Source organism: Octopus bimaculoides, chromosome 18 (genome assembly GCF_046866305.1).
Source record: "Octopus bimaculoides isolate indiv1 chromosome 18, ASM4686630v1, whole genome shotgun sequence".
Lineage (NCBI taxonomy): Eukaryota > Metazoa > Mollusca > Cephalopoda > Octopoda > Octopodidae > Octopus > Octopus bimaculoides.
In genome coordinates this window covers 18,995,391-19,022,588 of record NC_142945.1, presented here as the reverse complement: position 1 = coordinate 19,022,588, position 27,198 = coordinate 18,995,391, and the positions used below count along the sequence as shown (strand labels likewise).

At 37.5% G+C, this 27,198-nt stretch overlaps 2 protein-coding genes and 1 pseudogene across 3 annotated transcripts in view; 1 reads left to right on the top strand and 2 right to left on the bottom strand.

Annotated features, from left to right (window-relative positions):
- LOC106869612 (octopine dehydrogenase) overlaps positions 1-9,766 on the top strand; it is a 21,923-nt gene extending 12,157 nt beyond the window's left edge. The window contains exons 2-3 of the mRNA XM_089365893.1: positions 5,534-5,691; positions 8,600-9,766. Coding sequence (XP_089222019.1) covers positions 5,539-5,691; positions 8,600-9,685 — 1,239 coding nt within the window. The 5' untranslated portion in view covers positions 5,534-5,538 and the 3' untranslated portion in view covers positions 9,686-9,766. The remainder of the gene's footprint in view (positions 1-5,533; positions 5,692-8,599) is intronic.
- Positions 9,767-19,305: 9,539 nt separating this feature from the next.
- LOC106869615 (uncharacterized) overlaps positions 19,306-27,198 on the bottom strand; it is a 34,961-nt gene continuing 27,068 nt past the window's right edge. For both annotated transcript variants that reach the window (XR_008266056.2, XM_014915423.3), the window contains one exon: positions 19,306-19,854. The gene's annotated coding sequence lies outside the window, so the exon portion shown is untranslated. The remainder of the gene's footprint in view (positions 19,855-27,198) is intronic.
- Positions 24,971-26,309, bottom strand: LOC106869606 (protein phosphatase 1 regulatory subunit 12A-like; annotated as a pseudogene).

Below are 27,198 nucleotides of genomic sequence, written 5' to 3'. Positions count from 1 at the left end.
ACACACACATACACATATATATACATACATACGACGGGCTTCTTTCAGTTTCCGTCTACCAAATCCACTCACAAGGCTTTGGTCGGCCTGAGGCTATAGTAGAAGACACTTGCCCAAGCTGCCACGCAGTGGGACTGAACCCAGAACCATGTGGCTGGTAAGCAAGCTACTTACCACACAGCCACTCCTAAAGTACTCAGATGTACTCTTTCATTTGTGCGTATGCATATTCATGAGGATGTATGAATGTAGCATAAATGTCGCGTTGGTGTAAGTTTAGCTCACATTACATTCCTTCCTCGTTATAAGGTTGGTTCTGCTTCCTTTAAATACACTCAGACTTCATCGAATGAGAATAGGAATGTTTTTCATTTGTTTCTTGTTTATTTTAACTTTGCCTTCAGAATACGAAATATGAAAGAGACACTGAAAATGAGAGGAAGTGTCGACCGTTCAAATATATACATATATAAGCAAAGCAGCTAGTTAGAAAATCTCTGTAAGAGATGGAAGGGGTCAATATGGCTGTTCCGGGTTAAAAACGGTATTAACGTCGATTCCTATGGAACAGCCATATTGATGCGGCGATAAACATTACTTATATATATATATATATATATATATATATATATATATATATATATATATATATATATATATATATATATATATATATATATATATATATATATGGGAGAATATACAAATAATAACAACAGACGAGGACAGGTGGTGTAAATAACAAAAGTATATATTAGTATGACGCTCGGGAATACGGAAAGTCTTTGACGTTTCGAGCTACGCTCTTCAACAGAAAGAATACGGAGACAAGGAGAAAAACACGGAGAAAAAAAATTGATGGAGAAAAAAAATTGAATAGTGTTCAGTCAACGGTCAATCATATATATATATATATATACATATGTATATATATGTGTGTGTATGTGTATGTTTGTGTGTCTGTATTTGTCCCCCCCCCCATCGCTCGACAACCGATGCTAGAATGTTTACGTCCCGTAACTTAGCGGTTCGGCAAAGGGACCTATAGAATAAGTACTAGGCTTACAAAGAATGAGTTCTGGGGTCGATTTGTTCGACTAAAAGGCGGTGCTCCAGCATGGCCACAGTCAATTGACTGAAACAAGTAAAAGAATTAAAGAATATATATGTGTATATATATATATATGTGTGTGTGTGTGTGTGTGTGTGTGTGTGTGTGTGTGTGTGTGTGTGTGTGTGTGTGTATTAAAAGTGGGTTGGGTTGGTTTATGGGATTACCCTGGGTTTCCCGTCCATAAAGAGTTTAGCATTATGGCGTATAGTCAGACCCCAAAACCTGTTGGTCTAAAGTGTAGGGGGGAAAAGGCTCGCTACAAAGGTAAGCAATAGGGGATTATCTCCCTTAGCCATTGGCTATCAACTTCCGCTCCAACGACAGCATTGGCAGTCCCCACGACGGCAGTATCACTAACAGCAACAACAGCAGCATCGCCATCAATAACTTTCCTAATGTCCACAGTAGCAACCCCTATAGCAGCCACAACAGGTCCAGTGCCAACACCAGTTATAACGGTAATAGCAGCACCAGCAGCGCCAGCGCTCCTTGTAGAAACACCAGCAGAACCGCAGTTAATAACAGCTCTAGCAGTAGTGGCAACTCCCCCGCCATTGGCGAAGACCTCAATAATAACAACAATAAATATCAACAACAACAGCGCCTTTACCATAACCGACAGTGGCAATAACATTACCGAAGCCACCACCATCTCCAGCGACACCAACACCAGCAGACCCAGCTCCAGCAACTATAACAACAGGTGCAGCACCGACAACACGCGCCCACGGAGATACATCGGATGTGCCAGGAATTCTCTCAAGCAATGTGTTTCCAACCATAGATCCTCCTTCAGAGTTCCGGAGAACAGCTGTATTAGTTTAACGCTCGGGAAAGTGAGGAAGTCTTTTACGTTTCGAGCCGATGCTCTTCAACAGAAACGAACACACGGAAATAAACAGAGAGAGAATAAAAAGAAAATTGGAGCTAGCGGTCAATCATGGCGGCTCATATATATATGTGAAGGCGCATGGCTCAGTGGTTAGAGCGTTAAACTCACAATCATGCGGTAGTAAGTCCGATTCCCAGACCGGGCTGTGTATTGTGTTCTTGAGCAAGTCACTTTATTTCGTGTTACTCCAGCCTTTCCCTTGGAGAGGGGAGGTTGGTATCCATGGGCGACTGCTGGTCTTTCAGAAACAGCTTTGCCCGGACTTGTGCTTTGGAGGGGAACTTTCTTGGTGCAATATCATGGCCATTCATAACCGAACATATTATTGTTCCGGAACGTTGTTTTTTATACCTCCCATGGGCTGTTCGAAGCTTACAAACCTCCTACACTTAGATCCTTGGATCTGATAATTACACACACACACACACACACACACACACACACACACACACACACACTCACACACACACACACACACACACACACACTCTCTCACACACACACACACACACACACACACACACACGCATATAGATAGATAGATAACTAGAGGGGGGAGTGAGGGGAGAGGGAGAGAGAGAGAGAGGGGAAGATTTTGTAATGTATTTGGCCTGCATAGATTAATACTAAAGTAAGCAATAGGATTTGAGAAAACTGGTGATGGCTTGAGTCGGTAATTTGTGAATATAAACAATTCAAAAGTGAAGAATCAGTGGTTTTTTGCGAAGAAGATGGATTATCTAACGTTTTGAGCAGCACACTTTGTGAAAGCTTTTGCATGTTTGTTTTTTAAATTAAAAAGTGTGACTAATTAGATGTCTAAAGACGGTAGTGGAGAATGTGGTTAGCGTAGAGAATGTAGTTGGCGTGGAGAATGAGGGATAATTAATCAGACGAACATGTATATGTGTTGAACAACAGTCAAAACGAGAAGATAATCAAGAAAAACGCTGATAAATTTGAAAAATGAGGAAGAGAGAGAAAAAAACCCAGGAGATAGGACAATTATAGAATTACCAATAAGAATGCTGGTAAATTGGAAAAAGCGAGGGTTGGGAGAAGGGATGGAAAATACTTAGTTCATTTAGCAGTTGTTGTAAATAATTAGAAGACCATCCGGGAAAGGTATCTGGGTTAGACTAGCGTCCTTTTTCAAGTGTATCAGTTCACTTACTACTTAAGTCCTTCGCACCCTATGGACATAGTCTATCGACGACTCTGAGCTGTCTTTTCTACTTCTTTCCAGCTGGACTTCCTGCTTTTTCAGCTCTGGCCTCAGTATTTCAAGGGCGTTCTCTCTTCCACTTTCCTTGTCGGTTCCAGTTGTAACGTAGGCCTGACATGTAATGCAGGATCTTGGTTTCTTTAAGGTGTGACCTACCCATCCCCACTTGCGCTTCAAGATTTATTCTTCCTTCCAGATTTTACTGCACTGCGTCATACGTTTCGATGTATGGCTTTTCTCTCCCAGGTCTTCTTAGTTTTGATTTGTCATCGATGCCTCCATGACTTTGCTTTTTCTTAGGTAGGAGTATCGGCCCTGCTCAAACCATTTTATTTTATCTCTGTGAAGATGTGACTCGTATTAATCTGGCCTCTGTTTTTTGACCTGCCCAGCATGGGAGACCCTACAAGGAGCTTGCACTCCGCTGGCATAGCTCTCAGGGTCACTGAGGTAATCGTGCCTCCACATCGCAAAAAGGACCAGACTTTGTGACGCGTATCTTTTTTTTTTTTGCGATGTAGAGTGGTTATTTTATGTTGCCATGGTAATACTTTTGTTAATATTTCTGTTTTAATTTAAAGCAGCAAGTTGGTAGAATCTTTTGCACGTCGAGCAGAATGCTTAGCAGTATTTCGTCCGTCTTTACGTTCTGAGTTCAAATTTCGCAGGGATCGACTTTGACTTTCATCCTTTCGCGGTCGATAAAATAAAGTACCAGTTAAGCACTGGAGTCGATGTCATCGACTTACTCCTCCCCCGAAATTGCTGGCCTTGTGCCAAAATTTGAAACGAAAATTTTATATAATATACATATATATATATATATATATATATATATATATATATATATATATATATATATATATATATATATATATATATATATATATATAAAAATGAGAATGTGTGTGTGTGTGTGTGTGTGTCTGTCTGTCTGTCTGTGTGAATCCCTAAAACTCGAGAACTACGCAACCAATTTCATTCAAATTTTACACATGCCTTACTTAGGGTTCCAGTTGTGTTTTAGTCAAAAAAAATTATTAACTTCTTGCAGAGTTCGAGCACACGGCAACATAATATCTCCTCCACTATTTAAGTATTACGTGTCAAAAGTGAAACAAAAACACTCATGTCAAATACTTTCACTTTAAAAATGAAACTATTCCACTAACTGAAACAATCACATTTCGAGACTGTAGTGACAGATACTTTCACAGAGAGAGAAAGAGAGAAAGAGAGAGACAGACACACACACATACACATGCACACAAACACACACATTAGTCATTTGTTTTCTTATCCAAAACTACGTCAAAAGTACTGAATGGATCTTTATGAAATTTGGAAATTATATTCTTTGCATAACGGCCATAACTCCCATGAAAATTCATATAGTTTTGATGTTGATGAAATTTTAACCAGAACATAACAGATGAGCATTATTTAGAAAATGATGTCACACGTTATCGAGGCTACCATTCTTTCTGGATGTGCAAAAGGGGATGACGTCTTTATTCCAAGAATTCCTCTTACTCCATCAGGAGCAGACATTCCTTTTACATTCAGAAGACTACAATTCCCCCTTCGTGTGACTTTTGCCATGTCCATAAACAAATATCAGGGTCAAGCACTGTCTGTAGCTGGTCTTCTTTTGGAAGAGCCCTGCTTCTCACATGGACAACTGTATGTTGGCTGCTCAATAGTGGGCAGCAACAAAAAACCTATTTGTATATACTCCACACGGGAAAACAAGGAACATGGTTTACAATGAGGTGTTATAATCACAACAGCAAGAAAGTATGTACATGGTCACCTTCTTTTACGAAACTTCATTGACTTTCATATATTTATATTGAAATACATATATATACGTGTGTTTGGGTGCGTGTGTGTATATACATCTCTATATATAAAGATGATGCGTAGTCTAGACGGCGTTTTTAGATTTCATTATTCTCTTTAACCCGGGCAACGCCGGGTATTTCTGCTAGTATATATTTATATATATATATATATATATATGTATGTATATATGTACGTATGTATGTATGTATGTATGTATGTATTAGGCAAGCCACCGAGGTCGACTTAGCCTTTCTTTCTTCTGCGGTCGATCAAATAAGTACCAGTTGAACAATGGGGTCAATGTAACCGACTTAATATTGCCGGCAAAATTTGAGACCAATATTTCTGTCTTAATTAGCAGAGAGAGGATTGTTAATGTTACTTTTCTAAATAGCAGGAACAAGATCTAATAATAAAATATGTTGGTTTTTTTTTTTCTTTTCTTGTTTCATTGAAGGTACAATGGGTAGCCCAGTGAAGATTACGGTGTGTGGAAGTAATCCTACTTCCCAACTAATAGCAGGATTGGCTTCGTCAAGACCTAACATGGAAGTCACGGTTTTTGCCACAGAAAGCAAAGCAGCGGAGAACTGGAAAACTACTCTGAAAGCAAAGGTATGTTGTTGTTGCTGTTGTTTCTGCTACTGCTGCTGCTATTGCTGTTGGTATAAGGCTTTCCTATAAGGTGTTATCCACCCCTGATTGGAACTCTCCCGTATGACATGTACGCATGCTCAGTGACTTGCTTTAACAGTTGCAATCAGCTGAATGCACATTGCCAGTGACATTTGACATAATTACCCACACTCTGTGGTCAGGATTCTTTTTTTGGTTTGATGTCGGTATCGAAGGGATTACCAGACACCGGACAATACAGTGAGAGCAGCTTTCACTCACATCGTGGTATTCGGTGCTGTGTACGTGTCTGTCGTGGTAAAATATGCCACTCCTTAACTGTTGCTTTGCTTTCATCCGTAGCACGAGGTAATTATGTCATTATCTGTGAAATTCGGCAACTTACAAAGATCTTTAGATCAGGTAATACTTCACCGAGAGGAGATATAAGCTTCTGCTTATTCCTGTCTGAAGTATCGTCCGATACTTCAGACTTATCGTCCGATGAATTTACTTTGTTGACATTCTTCATCGACAGAATTTTTATTCCTTTCAACCTTTCAGTCAAGTCCGCCTTTCTTCCAGTAACATACTGTCCATATAATCTTAAATATTTCTTTAACTCAGGCACAGTAAGTACTTCGATAGCTGAATCATCAAGCTGCTTTATATCCATGATAAGACGTAAAACAATAACAATGGCGTGGGTAGCCTCCGGAAGTTTAATTATCTACATGGAGCGCCGCCTAGCCAAGGGAGATAACCTACTTATAGGAATGCCCTATACAGACGAGCGCCTTTGACTCTGATCACTATATTGCTCCATCTATGACCAAAGGTGTAATCGATGTTTGTCTTTTCGGTACCCTTTGTACGTATGTGTTTGTGCGCTTGTTTGTGCGAGTGATTGAATATGTTTGTGTGTGTGTGCTTTTATGCACGTATGTGTGTGTAAGTGTGTACGTGCGTGCGACTTTCAGCCAATAGACACGGCAATAAAGTGACGATCTTCTTGGTCTCCGTCGATCGTTGTACATGATATTGTATCCACAACTGAAAGATCACTCACCAGAGCAATGTTTCTTATGGAAGACAACCATTTGTTCCTCCGACAAGGTCAGATCTATTGTTAATTAGATTAGGATCTATTGTTAATTAGATTAGGATTATCCTTAAGTTTAAAATTTTCATAAATTTCCATAGAGCACAGTCCACAGTCGTATCTACTATTTCTATAGGGTTGTGCTCTCCTGACGATTTCCCATTTAAGATTAAAATCGATACCATTTTCCTTCAATTCTCAAATTTTATTAGATAATGATGTGCTATTGGCCTTATGTTTAAGTCTAAACGAGGAAAAATGATTGTATAATCGCTGTTTAAGGTTGATTGTGTAACCAACATAAATGTAATTATTAGTTGGAGTAGCTACTATACATTTATAGACCACATTACGGGCTAAACAACGACCAGATATCGGGCAGTGGGCTTTAATTCTACAATTGCAATCAAGGGGATTATTAGCTATATATATATAACTATGTTGATTATTGATACAAGTATCTAAATTGGTTATATCAATATTGTTGGTTGTATTACTGGATATGCAATTGATATTGGTTGAGCTAGGAAGATTTATCTCATCAACTATGTTAACAGTTGAAGTATTTCTTTTTTTCTTGCTTGATTTACCCCTAACCTGCTGTCCATTACTACTTAATCTACCTTCCTCTAAATTGAAATTACTACTATCTTACCCCTCCAATTAGATTATATAGAAATTAAATTCTTGTTTGATTCACTAGACTGTTGAATGGCAGCCCAGTCAAGATGGTATTTTCTTCTTCTCCTACTCGTGTTTTTGCACACATCTACAAAATGACTTTCTAAAATGAGATTCCATTATGCAGGTGAGGAGTACATTTTCAGTGCACATTTTATGTAGTGTTCTCACTACATGAATAAATGAAGTTTGTACGAAACGTACGTACTGCTATAACCTATTGAATTTTTGTTGCTCTTCTTTAAATATCTAAAATGAAGAGTCAGACTCGAAAGGGCAGAATTTTGTTTCTCAAGGCAAATAAAATGAAATTTACAATTTTCGAAAATTTAATCTGAGATAACTTTGTCAATTCGGGAAATCATATATTTCTCTAATGTTGTAAGAGTTCGTAAGGGGATGAATTTCTAAAATCGTCATCATGTCACGCAAGATACCTAGCAGTATTCACTCTGGTTCCATGCGTTTCAAAGTTCAAGTCTCGCCGAAGTCATTTTTGCCTTTCATCATTTCGTGGTTGCTAAACAATGTCAATGCAGCACTGAAATTTGTTAGTTTTTCCCTTTTCTTTCTGGCTTGCACATGCAATTCAAAGATCTAGGCTAATCATAGCGTGAGACGCTGATTCGACCTGACTCTAGTGTTAAAGCATTAAGGATATCTATGTCTGTGAAATTACGAAGTGGTTCACTGCTTAATTTCAGATGTAAGAATTCAATTATTCGATAATTGGATGCTCATCGTCGATACCGATGAAGAATCCACAAGGTTAGTGTCACCAATTTGGAAATCTTGTGTTATTAATTTACACAAGGTAGCAACGACAGTAACTCTGAGGAAAAATGTTGGATTACAGTAATGATTTTTATTTCTATATACCTGACTTAAACGTTCATATATTATAGAAAGCCACAAAACACTTTAGTATTCTCAAGACGAATACTGTAGTTTTGTGGCTTTCTATAGTATATCTACGTTGAGTAAGATATACAGAATGTTATTCTGAACCAATACTGCTTCTGTCGCTAATAACAAATTTTCTTTTCTGATTTTTTTCTATTAGCTTTTTTTGTTTGTTTTGTAAGTATATTTTCTAACAGACAATTTTATTATTTAATATTTCAGGATGCAACAATGGTGGTCAATTTTCCAAGAAAAGACGGTTCTATGTATCCCGAAAAAGGAAGACCTGGAACAATAACGGATAAAGCAGGAGATTTCGTCACTGAAAGTGATGTTATCATACTGTCTTCTTCTCCAAACAATTTCCAGGATTATTTAAAAGCCATGAAGAAATACATTAAAAAGAGAACAGTTATCATAGGTGTACCTGGCAGATCAGGTTTTGAATATCAGTGTCGGACATGTCTCGAAGAGCTTGGTGAACAATGTACCATCGTTAACTTAGAGATGTGTCCTTGGATATGCGAACAAGTCAAATTTGGTTCTCAAATTGATGTCAAGGTGACAGTAGCATCGATTGTAACCTCCACTCTGTTCGGGACATCTCCCCCGAAACGTGGGCCACTGTCAATTTTGCAGTTAATAATTGGCGGTGACTGCGCGCTTCAAAATTCTCTTAACTTTATGTCTGTACTCCTCTCGCCCTTCGTATATCTTGAATGCTGTCTTTTGTTCGGAAGATGGAGTGAATGGGACGAAAAGCCGCTGGAAAGTGAAGTGGGGTTGTTTGAAGACGTCAGCGAAAAGACAGCCGAAATGATTTCAAACTGTTCTAAAGAATGTTCTAAAATCGTCCAGGCTATAAAAACAAGCAAACCAGAAGTGAAAATCAACGACTATAAAGGAATAGAAGACTGGTTTGCCGGATTTAAAGACTGCATTGGAGACAGCAGTAGCTTACTGACAACATTGAAAACTTGTAAGATATGGGGAGACATTAAGCACCCAATGAAAAAAGATAGGAGAAAGTCAGAATACACACCAGATTTAGAAGAGCGAATCTCAGAATATTTATCGTATGGTTTAATTGTAATTCGGGGCGTTGCTGAAATTCTTCAGCAAGAAACGCCCGTGATTGACAAATTGATAACTTGGTGCCAGACAAAAAGCAAAAAGAGTTACATGAAGGACGGTAAAGTGTTAACAGACAAAAACATTCAGAACACATCCTGCCCTCAGAAGTATAAGTTCAGCACACCTAACGAAATCCTTTTTGTAAAAGCGTTACCGACAGATATAGAACTTTGAAGGACTTCTGATTTCTAAACCTGTAAAGATACGTTAACATTACAAGGAACTCTTAACAATTTAAAGAAAATAAAGGAAAAAGTAACAATAATAACGATATATATATATATATATATATATATATATATATATATATATACGTATACATACATACGTACATTCACATTCACACAAACGTATACATATACCTTAATACATATATATATATATATGGTTATTTTCATATGGTGAAGCAAATATTTGCTGATCCCTTAATTATATTATATATATATATATATATATATATATATATATATATATATATATATATATATATATATATATATATATATGTATATATATGTATATATATATATATATATATATATATATATATATATATATATATGAATATATATATATATATATATATATATATGAATATATATATATATATATAAATATATGTACAAGTGTGTGTATATATGTATGTATTTGTAAGTGTGTGTAAGTATGTATGTGTATATTTTATGTATTTACATTTATTATACATACATAACACACGCATATATATATATCTATATATATACACATATATATGTATGGATTTACCATCTGCATACATACATATATCCATGCATTTATACATACATACATACATACATACATACATACATATATGTATACATATATATATATATATATATATATATATATATATATATATATATATATATGTTTATAACATACATACATACATGCATACACACATACATACATACATGCATACATATGTACATACGTACAACGTACATACATATTTTTTAAGGAATAAATTATTCTATTTATTGCTTCAAGCTTCTGTCATTTTTTTACCCCTTACAAATTATTTCTTGGTGGAATCTTTAGTGCTCAAAGGAAATACCTTGCCGTATTTAATAACACGCCTTCATGTTCCGAGTTCAAGTTCTCTCGAAGCCAACTTTGCCTGTCATCCTTTCGGATTTCATAAAGTAAGTATCAGTTGACTACTGGGATCAATGTAATTGACTATGTATCCATCATCACCACCACCTCCACCACCACCACCACCACCACTACCACCTCCAGATATGGCAGCCTTATGCCTATGTAAGAAATCAATACTGTCCAATACTAAAATGACGATAAAATTGCAGCAACGGTGTTTGTCTCTACATCCTCAGCTCAAAAAAAGTGAAAGAAAGAAAGGAAGAAAGAAAGAAAGAAAGAAAGAAAGAAAGAAAGAGAGAAAGATCAACGATCGTCTTTCGCTTTATAATTTTCCCAGATTCAACTAAATAACTTTCATCATCATCATCATCATCTTCTTCTTCTTCTTCTTCTTCTTCTTCTTCTTCTTCTTCTTCTCCTTCTCCTTCTTCTTCTTCTTCTTCTTCTTCTTCTTCTTCTTCTTCTTCTTCTTCTTTATCATCATCATCAGCATCATCGACATCATCAAATACTGCTGTTCGTTAGTTGTGTGAAATGTTAACAAATCATAACACCTCAATGCATACTTTACCGTCTTCAAAATAAAATTTTCAAGAATGGATATAGAATACACGGTCGAGACGTCGTGAGCAAGTATTATTAGTCCGATTAAACTATATCCTACCCAAAAAAAAAAAAAAAAAAAAAAAAAGAAAATATATTTGGAACGCTTTGCATCATGGATCTATTCGATCATCATTGACTTTGATAAAGAACGACAAGAATACCAGTGTAGTTGGCAGGGTTTTTAGCAGGAGTGAGTAGGGGGTACGCTTTCAAAGATTGGAAAAACATGTCCGAAATATGTAAAACATTGTCATGATGTGAAACTACTTTAGCAGTGACTGTAATGACATGAAGAATTTAAATAAATTCAATTGTCCTGACGAGAGTGAGGAAGCTAGAAAATTTTTTGTAGGAGCCTAACGACTTGTTACCGACAAAGACCAACCGTCGACTTTCTCCTTGGATTCCGGATTTTAGCCTGTTTTCGGCGGTCTGTTGTCTCGTCTGGTTAGATGTCATTCTCCACAAATAGAGGATTCCATGTGCAAAGTTAATTTGAATGACAAAAAATATATATTGCCTACAGTAGACCCAAAAGTGGTGCCGCCCCATCTAGTTACGCTAGTACTGTGAAGTTCACAGCAAGGCAAGTCAGACAGTGTTGACTGCAGGACGAAGACAACACTGATTCCTATCCTGACATCCAGGACCAATAATTTTCAAAATAAGTTCCAGTCACCCCAACGCTGCCCCCATCCAAATGAATGTTACTGAAGTCTTTTGCTCCACCGCTATCAATTACTTACTTACTTATTTATTTAAGCCCTTCATTCCAGTTGGAGCATAGGCCTGTAGTGGCGCGATATTATAGCCGCCATTGAGGAAGTACTATTCTGCGCATGAGCAAGAGACTTCACCACCGGAAGCCAATCGAGTGCGCATGCGTAGTAAAACTCGTACTTAAAGAGTTGGTTTCACTTTGTATATCAGTTGAGCGAGAGACCTTCTACGTGACAATACCTTGCTCCTCATCGAAGCACTCTTCACTACGATGCTATCGATATGATAGCTATTTGCTCCTCTGGCATGCATCAAGGAAGCTCTTAATCTTCCAATACCGATTTCAACTTAATCAGCGGCTGCTAAGTTGAATGACAGGGTTTAAATAACCTAGCATCATCAAAAATAAAACTTATTTTTATTATGTTGTTAAATTGTTCTACTGTTCCTTAATATATAATGCTGTTGAAAGGTGATAGAGAGAGACTAATGTCTATTACAACTATCAAACATTTACAGGCCAAAGATGACTTTCCTCCACTGTTATCGACTCTGAGCTGTCTTTTCTGCATCTTTCGCGGTGGATCCCTACTGTTTCAGCTCTGCCTTAGTATCCCGCCTCCAGCAATTTTTTTTTGGGGGGGGGGGCTTTCCCTCTTCCACCTCCTTTGTGAGTTACCTTGAGGGAAGGTCTCCTGAGTCCTTGTCATCGATGCTTCCATAACTTTGCTTTATTGTAAATAGGAGGTGTTGGCCCTACTCAAGCCCATTTTTATCTCCTAGAAGAGGTGGTCCATAATAGACTAGCCTTTATCCTTTGACCTGTCCAGCATAGGAGTCCCTATAAGAAGCTTGTTCTCCGCTGGTATAGACCTCGGGATCATTGAGGCACACGGACCACAACATCACAATAAGAACTGGACGTTATTGGCTTCTGATTAAGGTACAAGGTTAGCTATTCATTCGATTACATTAAACCCACCACTTGACAGCAACGCTATTTCATTGACTCCCACTGAGGTATGAAAGGCGAAGTTTGACTCCAGCAGGATTTGAACTCAGAACGTAGAGAACCAGAACAAATACTCCAACAATTCTGCCAGTTCGCCACCCTCTCTCTTAATTATTTCTGATTTAGACACAAGGCTAATTTGAATGGAGGCGGCTTGGTCGTTTACATCGACCCCAGTACTAAACTGCAGCATTATTTCATCGACCCCGAGTATCATTATCTGCCATGGGTTGGGCGAAAGTGTAAATAATGGATTTGTTTTAGTGGAAAACGAAACGTTCTCCAAGTGAAATTGCTATATGTGTGAAATAGGACTAGCACCAAATTTATATAAAACTAGCAGGACCTATGAAAATTCCACAGTGTAAGTCAGCATATTTGAAAACATTATGTAGGTAGGTAGGTATATGTATGTATGTATGAGAGAGCAGTGCATGCCATCAAAGTGACACTGGGGTAAAATATACGAAGCCCATTATACCCATCATGACTACCCGTCTGATAAGGGTACACCAGGCGCATGCATCACAACCATATGTGCGTGACATGGTGATCTCATATCAAGATAAACAGCACATGACCTCGCAGGTGGGGCCCAGTTAGAATTTTCTTCAGGTCGAGTAGCCCATCCCGCTCAAAAGGTCCCTGAATAAGATTTGTTTAAGGATGTTGAGCAAAACACCCATGTTTCCAAAAGTGAATTATCCAAACCCCAAAGAATTCCTCTCAACACATGGCTATGATGCTCCCCCACTACTTCTGCTCATGATCAGAGATGCACATATCGTCAGCCACTAAGGGACATTGTCAACTGGTTAAGGTCAAACAACTGACAAGCAAATCTATGGTATTGAGCAGAATATTTGCAGTAGCCCATCTTTTATACCAAGACAAAACAATGTACACGATAACACTTCCAATCAATTAAGATCAGAAGCCATGAGGGCCACTGCCTGGTACTGCACCAGGGCATGCATGCATGCATGTATGTATGTATGTATGTATGTATGTATGTATGTATGTATGTATGTATAGGTGGTCGTCGTCGTTATACGGGATACGGCCTTCTGCTTGATCAGAACAAACATCGCATTGACGTAATGTTACAAATTTCGATTTGATATCATGGTTAATATGGAAGAAGAGAAATCATTCTTATATAAGTTGTAATGGCAAAATGAAGATAATGGTAGACAATTAAAGGGAAATAAACCTTGCATTGTCGATGAGTTTGTAGGTTATTTTTCTGCTCTCTCACATCTCCATATTCTTATGTTCAATTAAGAGTGAAATTAAGTGAAATAAAATGGAATAAAATAAATTAATTAATGGCTAAAACGTAATAATCGGAAATTCCGAAATGTTGTATGGGTTAAATTCGGATTTTATTCAGGAGAGAAATGTGAAGACAGAGCAAAATGTTCCCAGTTCATGGCTCAAGTAATATTGTGACGTAGGGTCGCTGCTGCTCAAATGGATATAGAATACACGGTTGAGATGTCGTGAGCAAGTACTTTATTTCTAAAGTGTCTCTGTAGTAATGGCCGAGCTATAATAACTTGAGCGGTTATCTCATACAGTTTACAGTAGTTCGTGTTTTGTGTTGGTTTGCTGTAGTATCTCTACTCACACAAACGGCTATCCATTGTGTTAAATCAGTTAAAGCTCATGATAGGTCTTGATTTCTTATGTATCAGCATGATCGAATAGTTAAAAAGGTCGTTTTGCAATTCCCGAAGTCTCTGCATGACATTTGAGGTTAGTGTCTCTTGCCATAGTCACAAGCCTTATTAGTGAAATTGTTTGTTTTGATTTCATGATGTTTCCTATAAATGTGAGAAATTGTTGATCTAGAAATTTTCTAATTTAGTAGAATGTTAGCCAAGAAGACCATTTTTTATTATTATTACTGCTGTATTGCTTTTTATTACCACCAGAGATAATAATTACGCATATAACCAGCTTTTTTCTTTCTTCCTCTTTTTCCTCAAATTTTCTTCTTTTCAATTGCAACGTGGAAGGTGTTTATAAGCCATTTAAAATAACACACAAAGACCGTCAGATTCACTTCAACATTTAAATTTAATTTGTCAAAATATTTTCGTCGCTTTGAGACCGCGACCTGTTCATTGACAAAATTCTGTGCTGCATCTTCTTTTCATCGAAAGATTATCGTCGGCAGAGGTAAAGTTAGAAATTTTGGATCAGTTACGGTGTCATTCTAAAATGAAATACTCTGAAATAGCTGCTCTCGCATCCACTATAGAATCGGAAAGCTGTTTGCGGGCAGTTGACAAACAATAACAAACTTTAATGTCAACAAGAATACCCCCAGTAGCAGTCATGACATTGTAGTGAATAGTCGAAATTGTGGGTGTACACACAAAGCTCGTGCATGTCCAGCATATGGGCAAAATTGTAATAAGTGTGACAAATTGGGCGTTTTGCAAGATTTTGCCGATCTAGAAACGATCGCCATGTGGACAACATAAATGTATCTCCGAGCAAGACTGGATCTGTCGACAGTTTGTTGCTAAACGTAAACAACAATGAGAGTGCAGATTACACGGGTTTTTGCAAGTATTTCATAAATAACAAAAGCATAGACATGAAAGTGGATACTAGGGCAGCTTGTTCGATAGTCCCGTTATCATTTGCTTCACAGTTAGGTATCCCAATCGAATCATGCCACGACAGATTAACCACTTTTGATGGTTCAGGTCTAAAGGTTGTTGGATCAATCTGAATGACATTTAATCTCAATAATCCCGACGAGTCACGAAAATTTATGTGGAAGACAGCCCATACTCTTTTGGGCTGGTTGGAAAAGATATCATTAAAGACAGTTCGTTATGTTTCAATTTGAACATGGATGTGTTCCCAGAGGTTAATGTTTTGTGCTCTGATGCGAGATATAGCGTGATGAGTTCGGCGAGACGCATTCCAGTACATTTGGAAAAAAAAAAGTTAAAGATGAATGAAAGAAGTTGGAAATGATGGGCATCATCACACCGTCGGATTACTCTGGAGTCAGATGTGCCTCACCTGTGGCATGGCTCAGAAAAAAAGATGGATCTCTTCGCATGTGTGTCGATTACAAGGCTCATTTAAATGCACATATTGACACTTATTCTTTTCCTATACTATCAATCGACACCATTTTCCCTGGTATGTCAGGTGCGAAATTTTTCTCCATTCTCGATTTAAAGCATGCGTATTGACAAATACCTTTAGCAGAAGAAGCAAAGCGTATCTGTGCTATTAATACAACCAATGGTTTCTACCTGGTTAACAGATTTCAAATGGAACTTAAGAATTCGAGTGGCATATTTCAGAGCTGCATGGAAGCTCTATTAAAAGGGATCTAAAGAGTCAGGGTACACCAAGATGATATCCTCATCTATGCTAGTAGCGAAGCAAAATTGACGAGCAGAGAAAGTGCAATAGTTGTAAGGCTAACAAAGGCGCAGTTCTCTATTAACAAAGAAAAGTCATTCTCCAGAAAAAAAAAAATTGACTTTTCTGGAAATGAAAATATCTCAAGTGAGATATTGGTAGCAAAACTAAAAGGACATACAAGTACGAAAATCGAAGGAAGATATTGACAGAATATTGGGTCTGACGAATTACTACAAAAGATTTGTCCCGGCGTGTGCTGAAAAAAGTCGAACCGTTCTTAACAGCTAGATCAACAGAATTTAAATGGGGTAAAGAGCAAGATAAGGCTTTCCGTATGCTTATCACTCATCTTTCGGAGGCTCCATCTTGCAACCGTACTCGATGGAGAAAATGAGCACTCTCACTGTAGATGTATCCTTGATTGCAGTAGCTGGGGTGTTATCCCAGTAGAATTCATAAACCACACCTTTAGCCAGGCACAACGAAACTGGTCGAGCATAGAGAGAGAGAGAGAGAGAGAGAGAGAGAGAGAGAGAGAGAGAGAGAGAGAGGCTTATGCAGTGGTATGGTGCGTGGATAGACTGCGACATTTCCTTCTAGGAAAGCAGTTTCATTTGGAAACTGATCACCAGCCTTTAAAACCCCTGTTCGAGAAGGATTTAGATGTACCTCAGCGTGCCTCACGAAAAATAGCCAGGTGGAGTTTGATCCTATCACAGTACGGTTTCGTTGTTAAGCATGTTTTGGGTAAAAGTATTCCGCACGTCGACGCTCTCTCTCGATTGAGGTATAATGAGAATAACAGTGGTGATATAATTTTCTTTGCTTCGCATTTAGACAAATGCGATAGCGCGTGGCAGGACATCGATCCCGTAATGATGGAAGACATCCGAAAATAACTAAGTGCAAACGCATTATATAACAAAATAAAAGAAAGAATTTTACAGCAAAATTGGAGGTCGGTCTCGAATCTGGAACGTGCATTTGTTAAAGATAAGGATTTTCTAACATACGAAAATGGCTTAATATATCATAAAAATCGTCCGTTTATTCCAGCGCCTTATAGAGCCGCAGTATTATCTAAAATACACGACACACACATGGGTATTCAACAAACAATTAAGAAGGCACGACTCTGTGTTTTGTAGCTTGGGTTGGCTTACTCGATGGAGAAGTTTGTCAAATCTTGCGATAGTTGCCAGAGAGTTAGGCCAAACTTAGTATAGGCAAATGATTCATGGCCTATTTCTGGGCCCTGGGTTCGTGTGCATATGGACTGGGCATATGTTCGAAATATCGGCAACATATTCATTATTGTAGATGCCTATTCAACACGGATCGAGGCCTTCTTGTGTCTTAATCGGTCGACCGAGACGGTAAAAAGCAAACTGCTGGAGGACTTCAGCGATGTGTGTGTGTGGAGAGAGAGGGAAGAAGAAGAAGAAGAAGAAAGACATAGATAGATAGATAGATCAGAAGGCCAAAACGGAATTGATACATCGAACAAAAATATTGTGTACTAGCAGAAATACCCGGCGTTGCCCTGGTTAAAGAGAATAATGAAATCTAAAAACGCCGTCTAGACTACGCATCATCTTTATATAGAGAGATGTATATACACACACGCACCCAAACACACGTATATATATGTATATCAATATAAATATATGAAAGTCAATGAAGTTTCGTAAAAGAAGGTGATCATGTACATACTTTCTTGCTGTTGTGATTATAACACCTCATTGTAAACTATGTTCCTTGTTTTCCCTTGTGGAGCATATACAAATAGGTTTTTTTGTTGCTGCCCACTTTTGAGCAGCCAACATACAGTTGTCCATGTGAGAAGCAGGGCTCTTCCAAGAGAAGACCAGCTACAGACAGTGTTTGACCCTGATATTTGTTTATGGACATGGCAAAAGTCACACGAAGGGGGAATTGTAGTCTTCTGAATGTAAAAGGAATGTCTGCTCCTGATGGAGTAAGAGGAATTCTTGGAATAAAGACGTCATCCCCTTTTGCACATCCAGAAAGAATGGTAGCCTCGATAACGTGTGACATCATTTTCTAAATAATGCTCATCTGTTATGTTCGGGTTAAAATTTCATCAACATCAAAAATATATGAATTTTCATGGGAGTTATGGCCGTTATGCAAAGAATATAATTTCCAAATTTCATAAAGATCCATTCAGTACTTTTGACGTAGTTTTGGATAAGAAAACAAATGACTAATGTGTGTGTTTGTGTGCATGTGTATGTGTGTGTGATGGGTGTATATATGTATAGATATCTGTATGCATGTATATATGTATATATGTGTACATATTACATGTACATCTATATATATATATATACATCTACACATATGTATACATATACATGTATGTATAGATCTATATATATATACATATACGTGTACATCTATATGTATACATATACATCTCTCTCTCTCTCTCTCTCTCTCTGAAAGTATCTGTCATTACAGTATCGAAATGGTGTACATATACATGTATATGTATACATACACATCTCTCTCTCTCTTTCTCTCTCTGTGAAAGTATCTGTCACTACAGTATCGAAATGTGATTGTTTCAGTTAGTGGAATAGTTTCATTTTTAAAGTGAAATTATTTGACATGAGTGTTTTTGTTTCACTTTTGACACGTAATACTTAAATAGTGGAGGAGATATTATGTTGCCGTGTGCTCGAACTCTGCAAGAAGTTAATAATTTTTTTTGGACTAAAACACAACTGGAACCCTAAGTAAGGCATGTGTAAAATTTGAATGAAATTGGTTGCGTAGTTCTCGAGTTTTAGGGATTCACACAGACAGACAGACAGACACACATTCTCATTTTTATATATATAGATTTGGTTGGCTCAGCCCAGATTATGTCCCTTTACAAGCTATGAGTAAAAAAAAAAAATTAGAGTTATAAAAATAATACCGGCAACAATTTATTTCACTCCCCCCCCCCTCATCCAGTTATAGTTTAACCAAAAAAATCGGTTGATTTTAATATGAAAATGAAGAAAATTCGATTAAAGCATATTTTAAAAAATTACAATATTTAAACTTAAAAGTTCGTTCATGTCTGTAAGTTGCGGTATCCAATGTTTATATTAACATTGAATTGTTTTTGACTAGGCACAAGATCTCAGGTTATGGTGCAGGAAAAAATGGGATGTTTCATACTTTTCTTATTTTTCCAAGATCATTGACGGCGAAAATGAAATGAAAAGGTTTCATTTTATCAATTGAAATCGTGTCACGAACTCTGCTCGCTAGGAGCTATCTTCATTTTATAATTTGTTCTACAATAGTCAAAACAATATTATATCAAATATATCTTTTGTTGCAAAACCATAGATATTGAACTAAAGCAGAAAATGAAAATAAAAAAGTCATTAGTTTTTCCACAGTGTTCTTGAGTTATTTCCCTTCAATCATCAAGCTTTCAGCGCTACGTATTATGGTGTTTCTGCGAAGGAAAAGAAAAATCATTTAGATATATATTTGCAGAAGAATAGAAATAAAAATGCGATTAAAACAAATGCCAAAAACAAAATATCAAAAATATAATAAAGAAAAGCTTCAGTTACAGTTTGAGCTACAGAATTATCACAAATTATCAATATAATCCTAGATTGAGAAACGAACTAAATTTACGAGAAATACAAAAACAATTTTACGAAGCTTGTTTTAAAACACGACCGGCACGGTTAGTAAATAGTAGAGGTGTGCCTGCATAGTCTAGCAGTTCACTTCTCAATTACATGGTAGCAAGTTTGATCAAATTGGGTATTTTTGTTGTTTTTTGTTTTTGCTTTATTTTTGTGTTTTTTCTTTCTTTAGGGGAGGGTGCGGGTGGCTTTTGAGACCGATACGAGTGGGGAAAGGAAGTTACACTCGGACAGATACCTGTCTAGGAAGTGGTGCTTGAAGCATTCGGCGTATGTTTGAGCATGGATGCGAGCCTCGTGACTTAGAAAGAGATAGTCGACAGGGTTGTCACATGCGGTGTGTATATCTCAACATCCTTACTAAGTCTACTACTGGGAAGTTTATTTTTATGCTCCCTGACATAACGGTCGAATTAGTGATTAGTAGTTATAAGTTTCGTACAATACGAATAAAGGAGTTCGTTTTGGTTGTCTGTAGTTTCTAACCATAATTTGGTACGGAAAGAGGGTAATCATCTAACAGGGATGCATGGACAGCTAGTGAAGGGTTACTTTCAGGATCTGGCGTTTGGAGATTTGCATGTGCAGAATGTTCTCTACCTTACTTTTTTCCAATTCGTAGACATTGTATTGTAGGAGCAGTTTTAAACACTTGAATGTTTCTACCGTCTACACCACGGGTCCTCAACCATTTTTCATCTATGGACCCCTTTGATTTCTATTTTATTCTGGTTTAAAAACTAGTTTTAGAGAAACGTTTTTCAAAATTCCTATTTCGTTTTTCATACATTGACTTGTGTAGGTTGAACTATGTAAAAAATTCGAGGAAGAAACCTAAATGTTTCTTGCAATACATACCAATACATATGTAGTGGCTTCATGCAGACATAACGTGGATTCGATCCTCGATCACCAAATTTCACTTGACAGTTCAGCAAGCACTTTTCTCACAGTAAAACAATAGTTTTTCTGTGAGTGACAGCAGTTACATTTGCCAGATGCTTTCGCTAAGCAGAATAATGTCTTTGCCACTTATGTACCTTATTATAATGTCTTTGCCACTTGTGTACCTTATTATAATGTCTTTGCCACTTATGTACCTTATTATAATGTCTTTGCCACTTGTGTACCTTATTATAATGTCTTTGCCACTTATGATGTCTTTGCCACTTATAATGTCTTTACCAACACCGAAAAGCTAGGAAGGAGAGCTGGATCGCAACTTAGAGCGCAGAGAATCAGAACGAACATTGCAGCGCATTGTAGCTGACGCTGAAACTGTTATTTCGCCACCTTCGCTACACAGAGTCGTGAAATTATATAGTGTATACATTGCAAACTATGTCAAAGGGTCAAAGATCCTAGCAGAGTCTTAGGTTCATAACGTTGGTTATCCGGATTCTGTGGCATATATATTCCTCTCCTGGATGGGATGCCAAAATGACTAATTTTTGCCAGCTGAGTGGACTGGAGCAACGACAACGCGAAATGAAGTATTTGGTCAAGAGCACACGAATCACTCGGTCCAGGAACCGAAACGACAATCTTACAATCATGAATGCAACACCGTAACCACTAAGCCACACACACACACACACACACACATACATATATATATATATATATATATATATATATATATATATATATATATATATATATATATATATATATATATATATATATATATATATATATATATATATATATATATATATATATATATATATATATATATATATATATATATATATATATATATATATATATATATATATATATATATGGCGGGGTGTCTATTTTTTAAAGTCAGATAAGCAATGTTGACCTCAGTGGGATTCGAACTCAAACATCGGGAACTCTCTTAAATCAAAAAGTCTTGTCGCTTTGTTAACGACCGGCTTAATCTTTCTTAAGAACTTAAATAAAACTCAAAGAAAAAGACACACACACACACACACACACACACACACATACATACATACATACATACATACATACTATTGACAGACTCTAAACGTTGAATGCCCAGACAACACCTGCTAGACAACGGCAGCAAAAAATTAATACATCAAAGTGAAGTGAACAACATCCTGCTGTTCAGCAGTAAAAGTTTCAAGAAACGCCCCCCCCCCTGTACAAACGCAGAAGTGTAGGGCTCGCATGTCACAACAAAGACCTGGAAGAGAAACACTCTTCATATCAGAAAAATGGAAGTCGACTTGGCCTTTCGTTCTTTCGGGATTGATAAGATAAGTACAAGTTGAGGACTGGAGTCGATATAATTGACCCATTCCCTTCCCCAAACTTGCTGGCCTTGTGCCAAAATTTGAAATCACTATTAATATGAAGTGTAAGGCAGTGAGCTGGCAGAATTGTTACCGCGTCGGGCGAAATGCTTAACGGCATTTCGTTCATCATTACGTTCTAAGTTCAAGTTTCGCCGAGATCGACTTAGCCTTTCATCCTTTCGAGGGCGATAAAATAAATACCAGTTGAGTACTGGGGTTGAAGTAATTGACTTACTTCCTCTCCCGAACTTGCTGGCATTGTGCCAAAATTTGAAATCAATATTTACATGAAGTCATGAGCTCCTGACTATTACGTCATGTCACATCTCGAAGGTTACATCTTTACAAAACAAGAGCGGAAGGCAGCTGCGAAATAACTCGTGAACAAATGGGACAGCACAAAATACCAACATGCAATTGCTACTATCGAATACGTCACACTACTATGGAGAACATAACACATGTAGTCAGCAGCAGTCCAAAAATGTCATTGTGACACTACTTCCCACTAAGACATGATACTGTTGCTAAAACAATATACAATGCCGTCCGCAGAAAAGACTGCCCTAGAATAAATACAAACAACACCTCTACTCCGGAATGCATGCATACATTCATATCAATACAAAGAATATTGGTAGAAGATTCCCATCAATTTTTACCAATTGTAAGCATAACAGAACTGATTTAGTTATTTAGGCCAGAAGCAAAAATAAAAGGCCATGTACAGTCATTATCTTCCCTGTTGATGTGAGAATCTCTTCGAAAGCTTGTGTGACAGAGAATATTTATGAACAATTGCTTCGGAGCCTATAGTACTTCTACCCCGATTAAAAAAAAAATATTTTGAAATAAATATATCGTGAAAATACTGGAAGTCCCAGAATTAACTATCTATTTTAGAGAGATCGAACAATTTTTTTTTTAATCGCTTTTATTCATGTTTATCATATTTAAAATGTGTTTAAAGTGTATAAATACTTAAATTTGCTTTTTAAAATGGATAATTTTAATTTTTTAAAATAATTTTATGATTTATAATTTTATTTTCAATTCTGTTGGATCCCGCACATCTGTCCACGACAGCTTTTTTTTTTTTTTTCAATTTGGCTGCAACCATTTTCTCTACCTTCACCCCCAGGATGGAGCAATAAGTTTAGCTGAACTTAAAAAACGCATTCAGTTAGCAGTGCAGGAGATAACTCCCGAAATGCTTTAAAATGTTTCGCAACGCTAAAGAAAGATTGGAAATTTGCAGGGGTACAGACGGGGCACATGTTGAAAATTTACAATAAATCTATTTGTTTTGGTATTATAATTAAGTAACAAGCAAAATGTTGTCAGTTTTTTTTTTTTTTAATTTGCCCGATTTCATTAAAATATATAGTTAATTCTGGAACACCCTGTATAAATCCTAACGCCAGGTGTGAGTATGTGGGTGTGTGGGGGGTACTTAGTTGATCCATCGTTCTGGGTTTCAGTGAGTCAAGGAGGGATCTGTGACTATCTCCCTGATCAGTGACTATCCGCTTGCCAGGCTTCGCTCCCACTGAAATTTTATGGATATTCCCCCTTCCCGAAGCCACAAAATAGTCTTGTTACACAATATCAAATTTCCCTTAGGGGCCCTACCTAAACTTTTTCACAACTCACCAGTTTGTTTTCCGTAGATAGATTTCTAATTACTTTTTTTTTAATAAGCCGTGTAAGTTATTCTTAGAGTTTGTTTTGGGGTTAGTTACCTTTTTATGGAATTCTTGGGGTTTGTCGTTTTTATAATCTTCGGGGTCTGAACTAGCAGGTGGATGAAGAGGCAGAAACTGGGACAGTTAAAGGTTGTAAGCATTGTCACTGTGGTAAAATTCACGACTGAGTTTAGGTTTTTTTGTGAGTTTGACCTCGTCATCATAAGAACAGTAACAATGCGGCCTTCTTTCAATTGTTATCACTACCTCAGAATGGACGCGAAACATGAACACAAACACACACACACACACACACACGTACAGACACATACACATAAAGGCTGAGAAGTGGCAAAAGGAATATGAAAATTATGTAGATATGTATACATGTATGCATCATGCATGCATATGTGTGTTATGTGTGTGTGTGTGTGTGTGTGTGAGACAAACTGGACAAAAAGAGCACAATACATAAAGCAGGGTTTATATATTATGAAGCATGGCAGGCCTAGGTGTAGATGGCATCTTGGGCAAGCTAAATCCTAACACCCTTAAAATCCATAGCCATCAATAATGAGCGAGTATGACTTGATGAAATGTCCCACGCTTTCGCTAACTATTTTAGGTGCCTGTGTAGTTGCGAGCAGACGTATACACACACACACACACACACACACTCTCTCTCTCTCTGCCCTCCCCAATCTAGACTCAGTGGAATACTGAGTATGTAACAGCGGAAGGAAGAGACGGCTGCATGCACCAGCATGTAGCTGATACTCAAATTTAGCTCGAAGCACCATACACAAAATCAAAACACGCTACCAGGTCCAAGAATTAAACTCACTGCCCTATGATCGTGACTACAACATCCTAATGACTAGGCCATGACGTTCCTTAGTATCAACACACGAAACTCTCAGACCTTGGGTTGTGACTACAGTGGAGTTCTGTTTTTCAGCACGTTTTTCTTCAAGTCTATGATCGTAATGCACATAATATCTAGTAAAGGAGCTATAGGGACTAGAAAACCAGCTCTAGCTGGACGAGCGGCTAGATAATCTGTCATCTGTTGGCAGTTCTGGAAGCACAGTTACTGTGAACTCAGCAGAGACATTTCCTGATGAGACACTGCTTGGCGTTTGCTGGGAGTCTGGCTTATTCGTGAGGGGGATGGATGTGTTCTTGTTAATTTCATTTTGACGTTCTGTCTCTGACTCGGAACTGGAGTCACCATTTGTTGAACTTTTGAACTTGAACTTTTGGGCTTCCTCACCTTTTCTGTAGTTCTTACGGTGTGTCTTTTCTTGTTCTAATGTTTGTAGGACAACACTGTGCTTTTGATCTACACGCATTCGTGTAACAGATGTCCTTCGTTTCGGATGAACTCCTTAAGCAACAATAATGTCTTTGTGTACGGGTGTTTCATCTCTAATCGTAGCTTGTTTCTTTTTGAGTTCTTCAAGTAAAGAAAGAAGTTCAGTATCAGCAACATCAAAGGCAGTTTGCTCTGCGTTGTATTCTGAGTCCATATCACAGAAATTGTCAGCTAATATTTTGCAAGCTTTTTCCCTGGCCCCAGTGAGTTGCTGCATTAAGAGGAGTCCAACCATCTGAGTCTTTGATATCCACATTAGCTTTTGTTTGGATTAATAAATGCATAACTTTGATATAGCCCTTTGCTGCTGCTACATGAAGAGCAACAACACCTGTTTTTGCATGAGGCCGCTCTGTCATACAATTGAAATTTAACCATTGGTTAGCATCAGAAAGCATCATTTCTTCTTCTCGTTGTGCTGCTTTGGCATCCACGCCTGGGCGATTCATTTCTTCCAGAAGCAACTTTTCCATTTTGGTTTCTTCACATATATCAAGAGGAAGATTGCCATCATTGTTAACAGCAGCTATATTGGCCCTGGTGCTAAGATATTGTGTTATGTCAGTAAAGGCACAAGAAGTTGTAGCATGGAGAGGTGTCCAGCCTTCATTATCACAGACATCAACATCAGCACCAATTTTCAACAAGAAACTTCACCATGTCAATTTTGTCATCAATACATGCCTGGTGTAGAGCTGTAAACCCATCCACATTAGCGGTGTTAATATCTACTCCTCGAGCCAACAGTTTTATCATATATATATATATATTTTTTTTTTCTCCGCGTTTTTTTCTCCGTGTTTTTCTCCTTGTTTTCTCCGTATTCTTTCTGTTGAAGAGCGTAGCTCGAAACGTTAAAGACTTTCTGTATTCCAGAGCGTTAAACTAATACATCCTTTTGTTGTTTACACCACCTGTCCTCGTCTGTTGTTTTTTTTTCGTAAATTCTCCCATATATATGTATATATACATGACAAGCAGAAAACACTGCAAAAGTAGAAACAATGCGTATGTTGCAATTTATTAAATGTCAGAATAAAATGTTTTATTATATTGCATTTCATTTTATTTTATTATTTTCATATTTTTTCCCCTTGTTTTTTCTTGGAAGACTCCAAATGCATACACAGTGCACCGAGCATGGGAAGGGAGCCCCCCTCATCCCCCACCTACTTCCTAGCACGAAACACACGAAGTTACTTACCGCTTTGCCAATGCCTTCAACCGGCACCTGTAATTTGGGTCACTTACGCAACTTCGCAGTTAATAAATGACATGCACAAGTGTGTATATGAACGTCTACGTGTACGCGTTGCGTGCGTGTCAGAGCGCGTACAGTTATAAGAGAGATTACTAGGTCAGAGATGGGAGAGAAAGACAGAGAGAGACAAAAGGACAAGTTGACAAACAGACATTGAATGAAACAAAGAACAAGAGACACAGACAGACACAGATAACGATAGACATAGAATTTAGGCCAATAAGCTCCATTTTGTTGTCGAAGGGCAAATGTGAAAACTACTGGAAGTCGATTACTTATATTTTGACCTCAATGAATATTTACAAAGCATGATAAAGCCGAGTAGAGAAGGATATGAGGTAAGCGAAGAAGGTTGAAAAGATAAACGATTAGACGGGAAGTAAGAGATTGAGGGGGGAAAAAAGATCAAGATTATATGCGCTTTTATAATAAACATTTCATTCTTTTACCCTTTTACTTGTTTCAGTCGCTGAACTGCGGCCATGTTGGGACACCACCTTCAAGGGTTTAGTCGAACAAGACAGACAGAC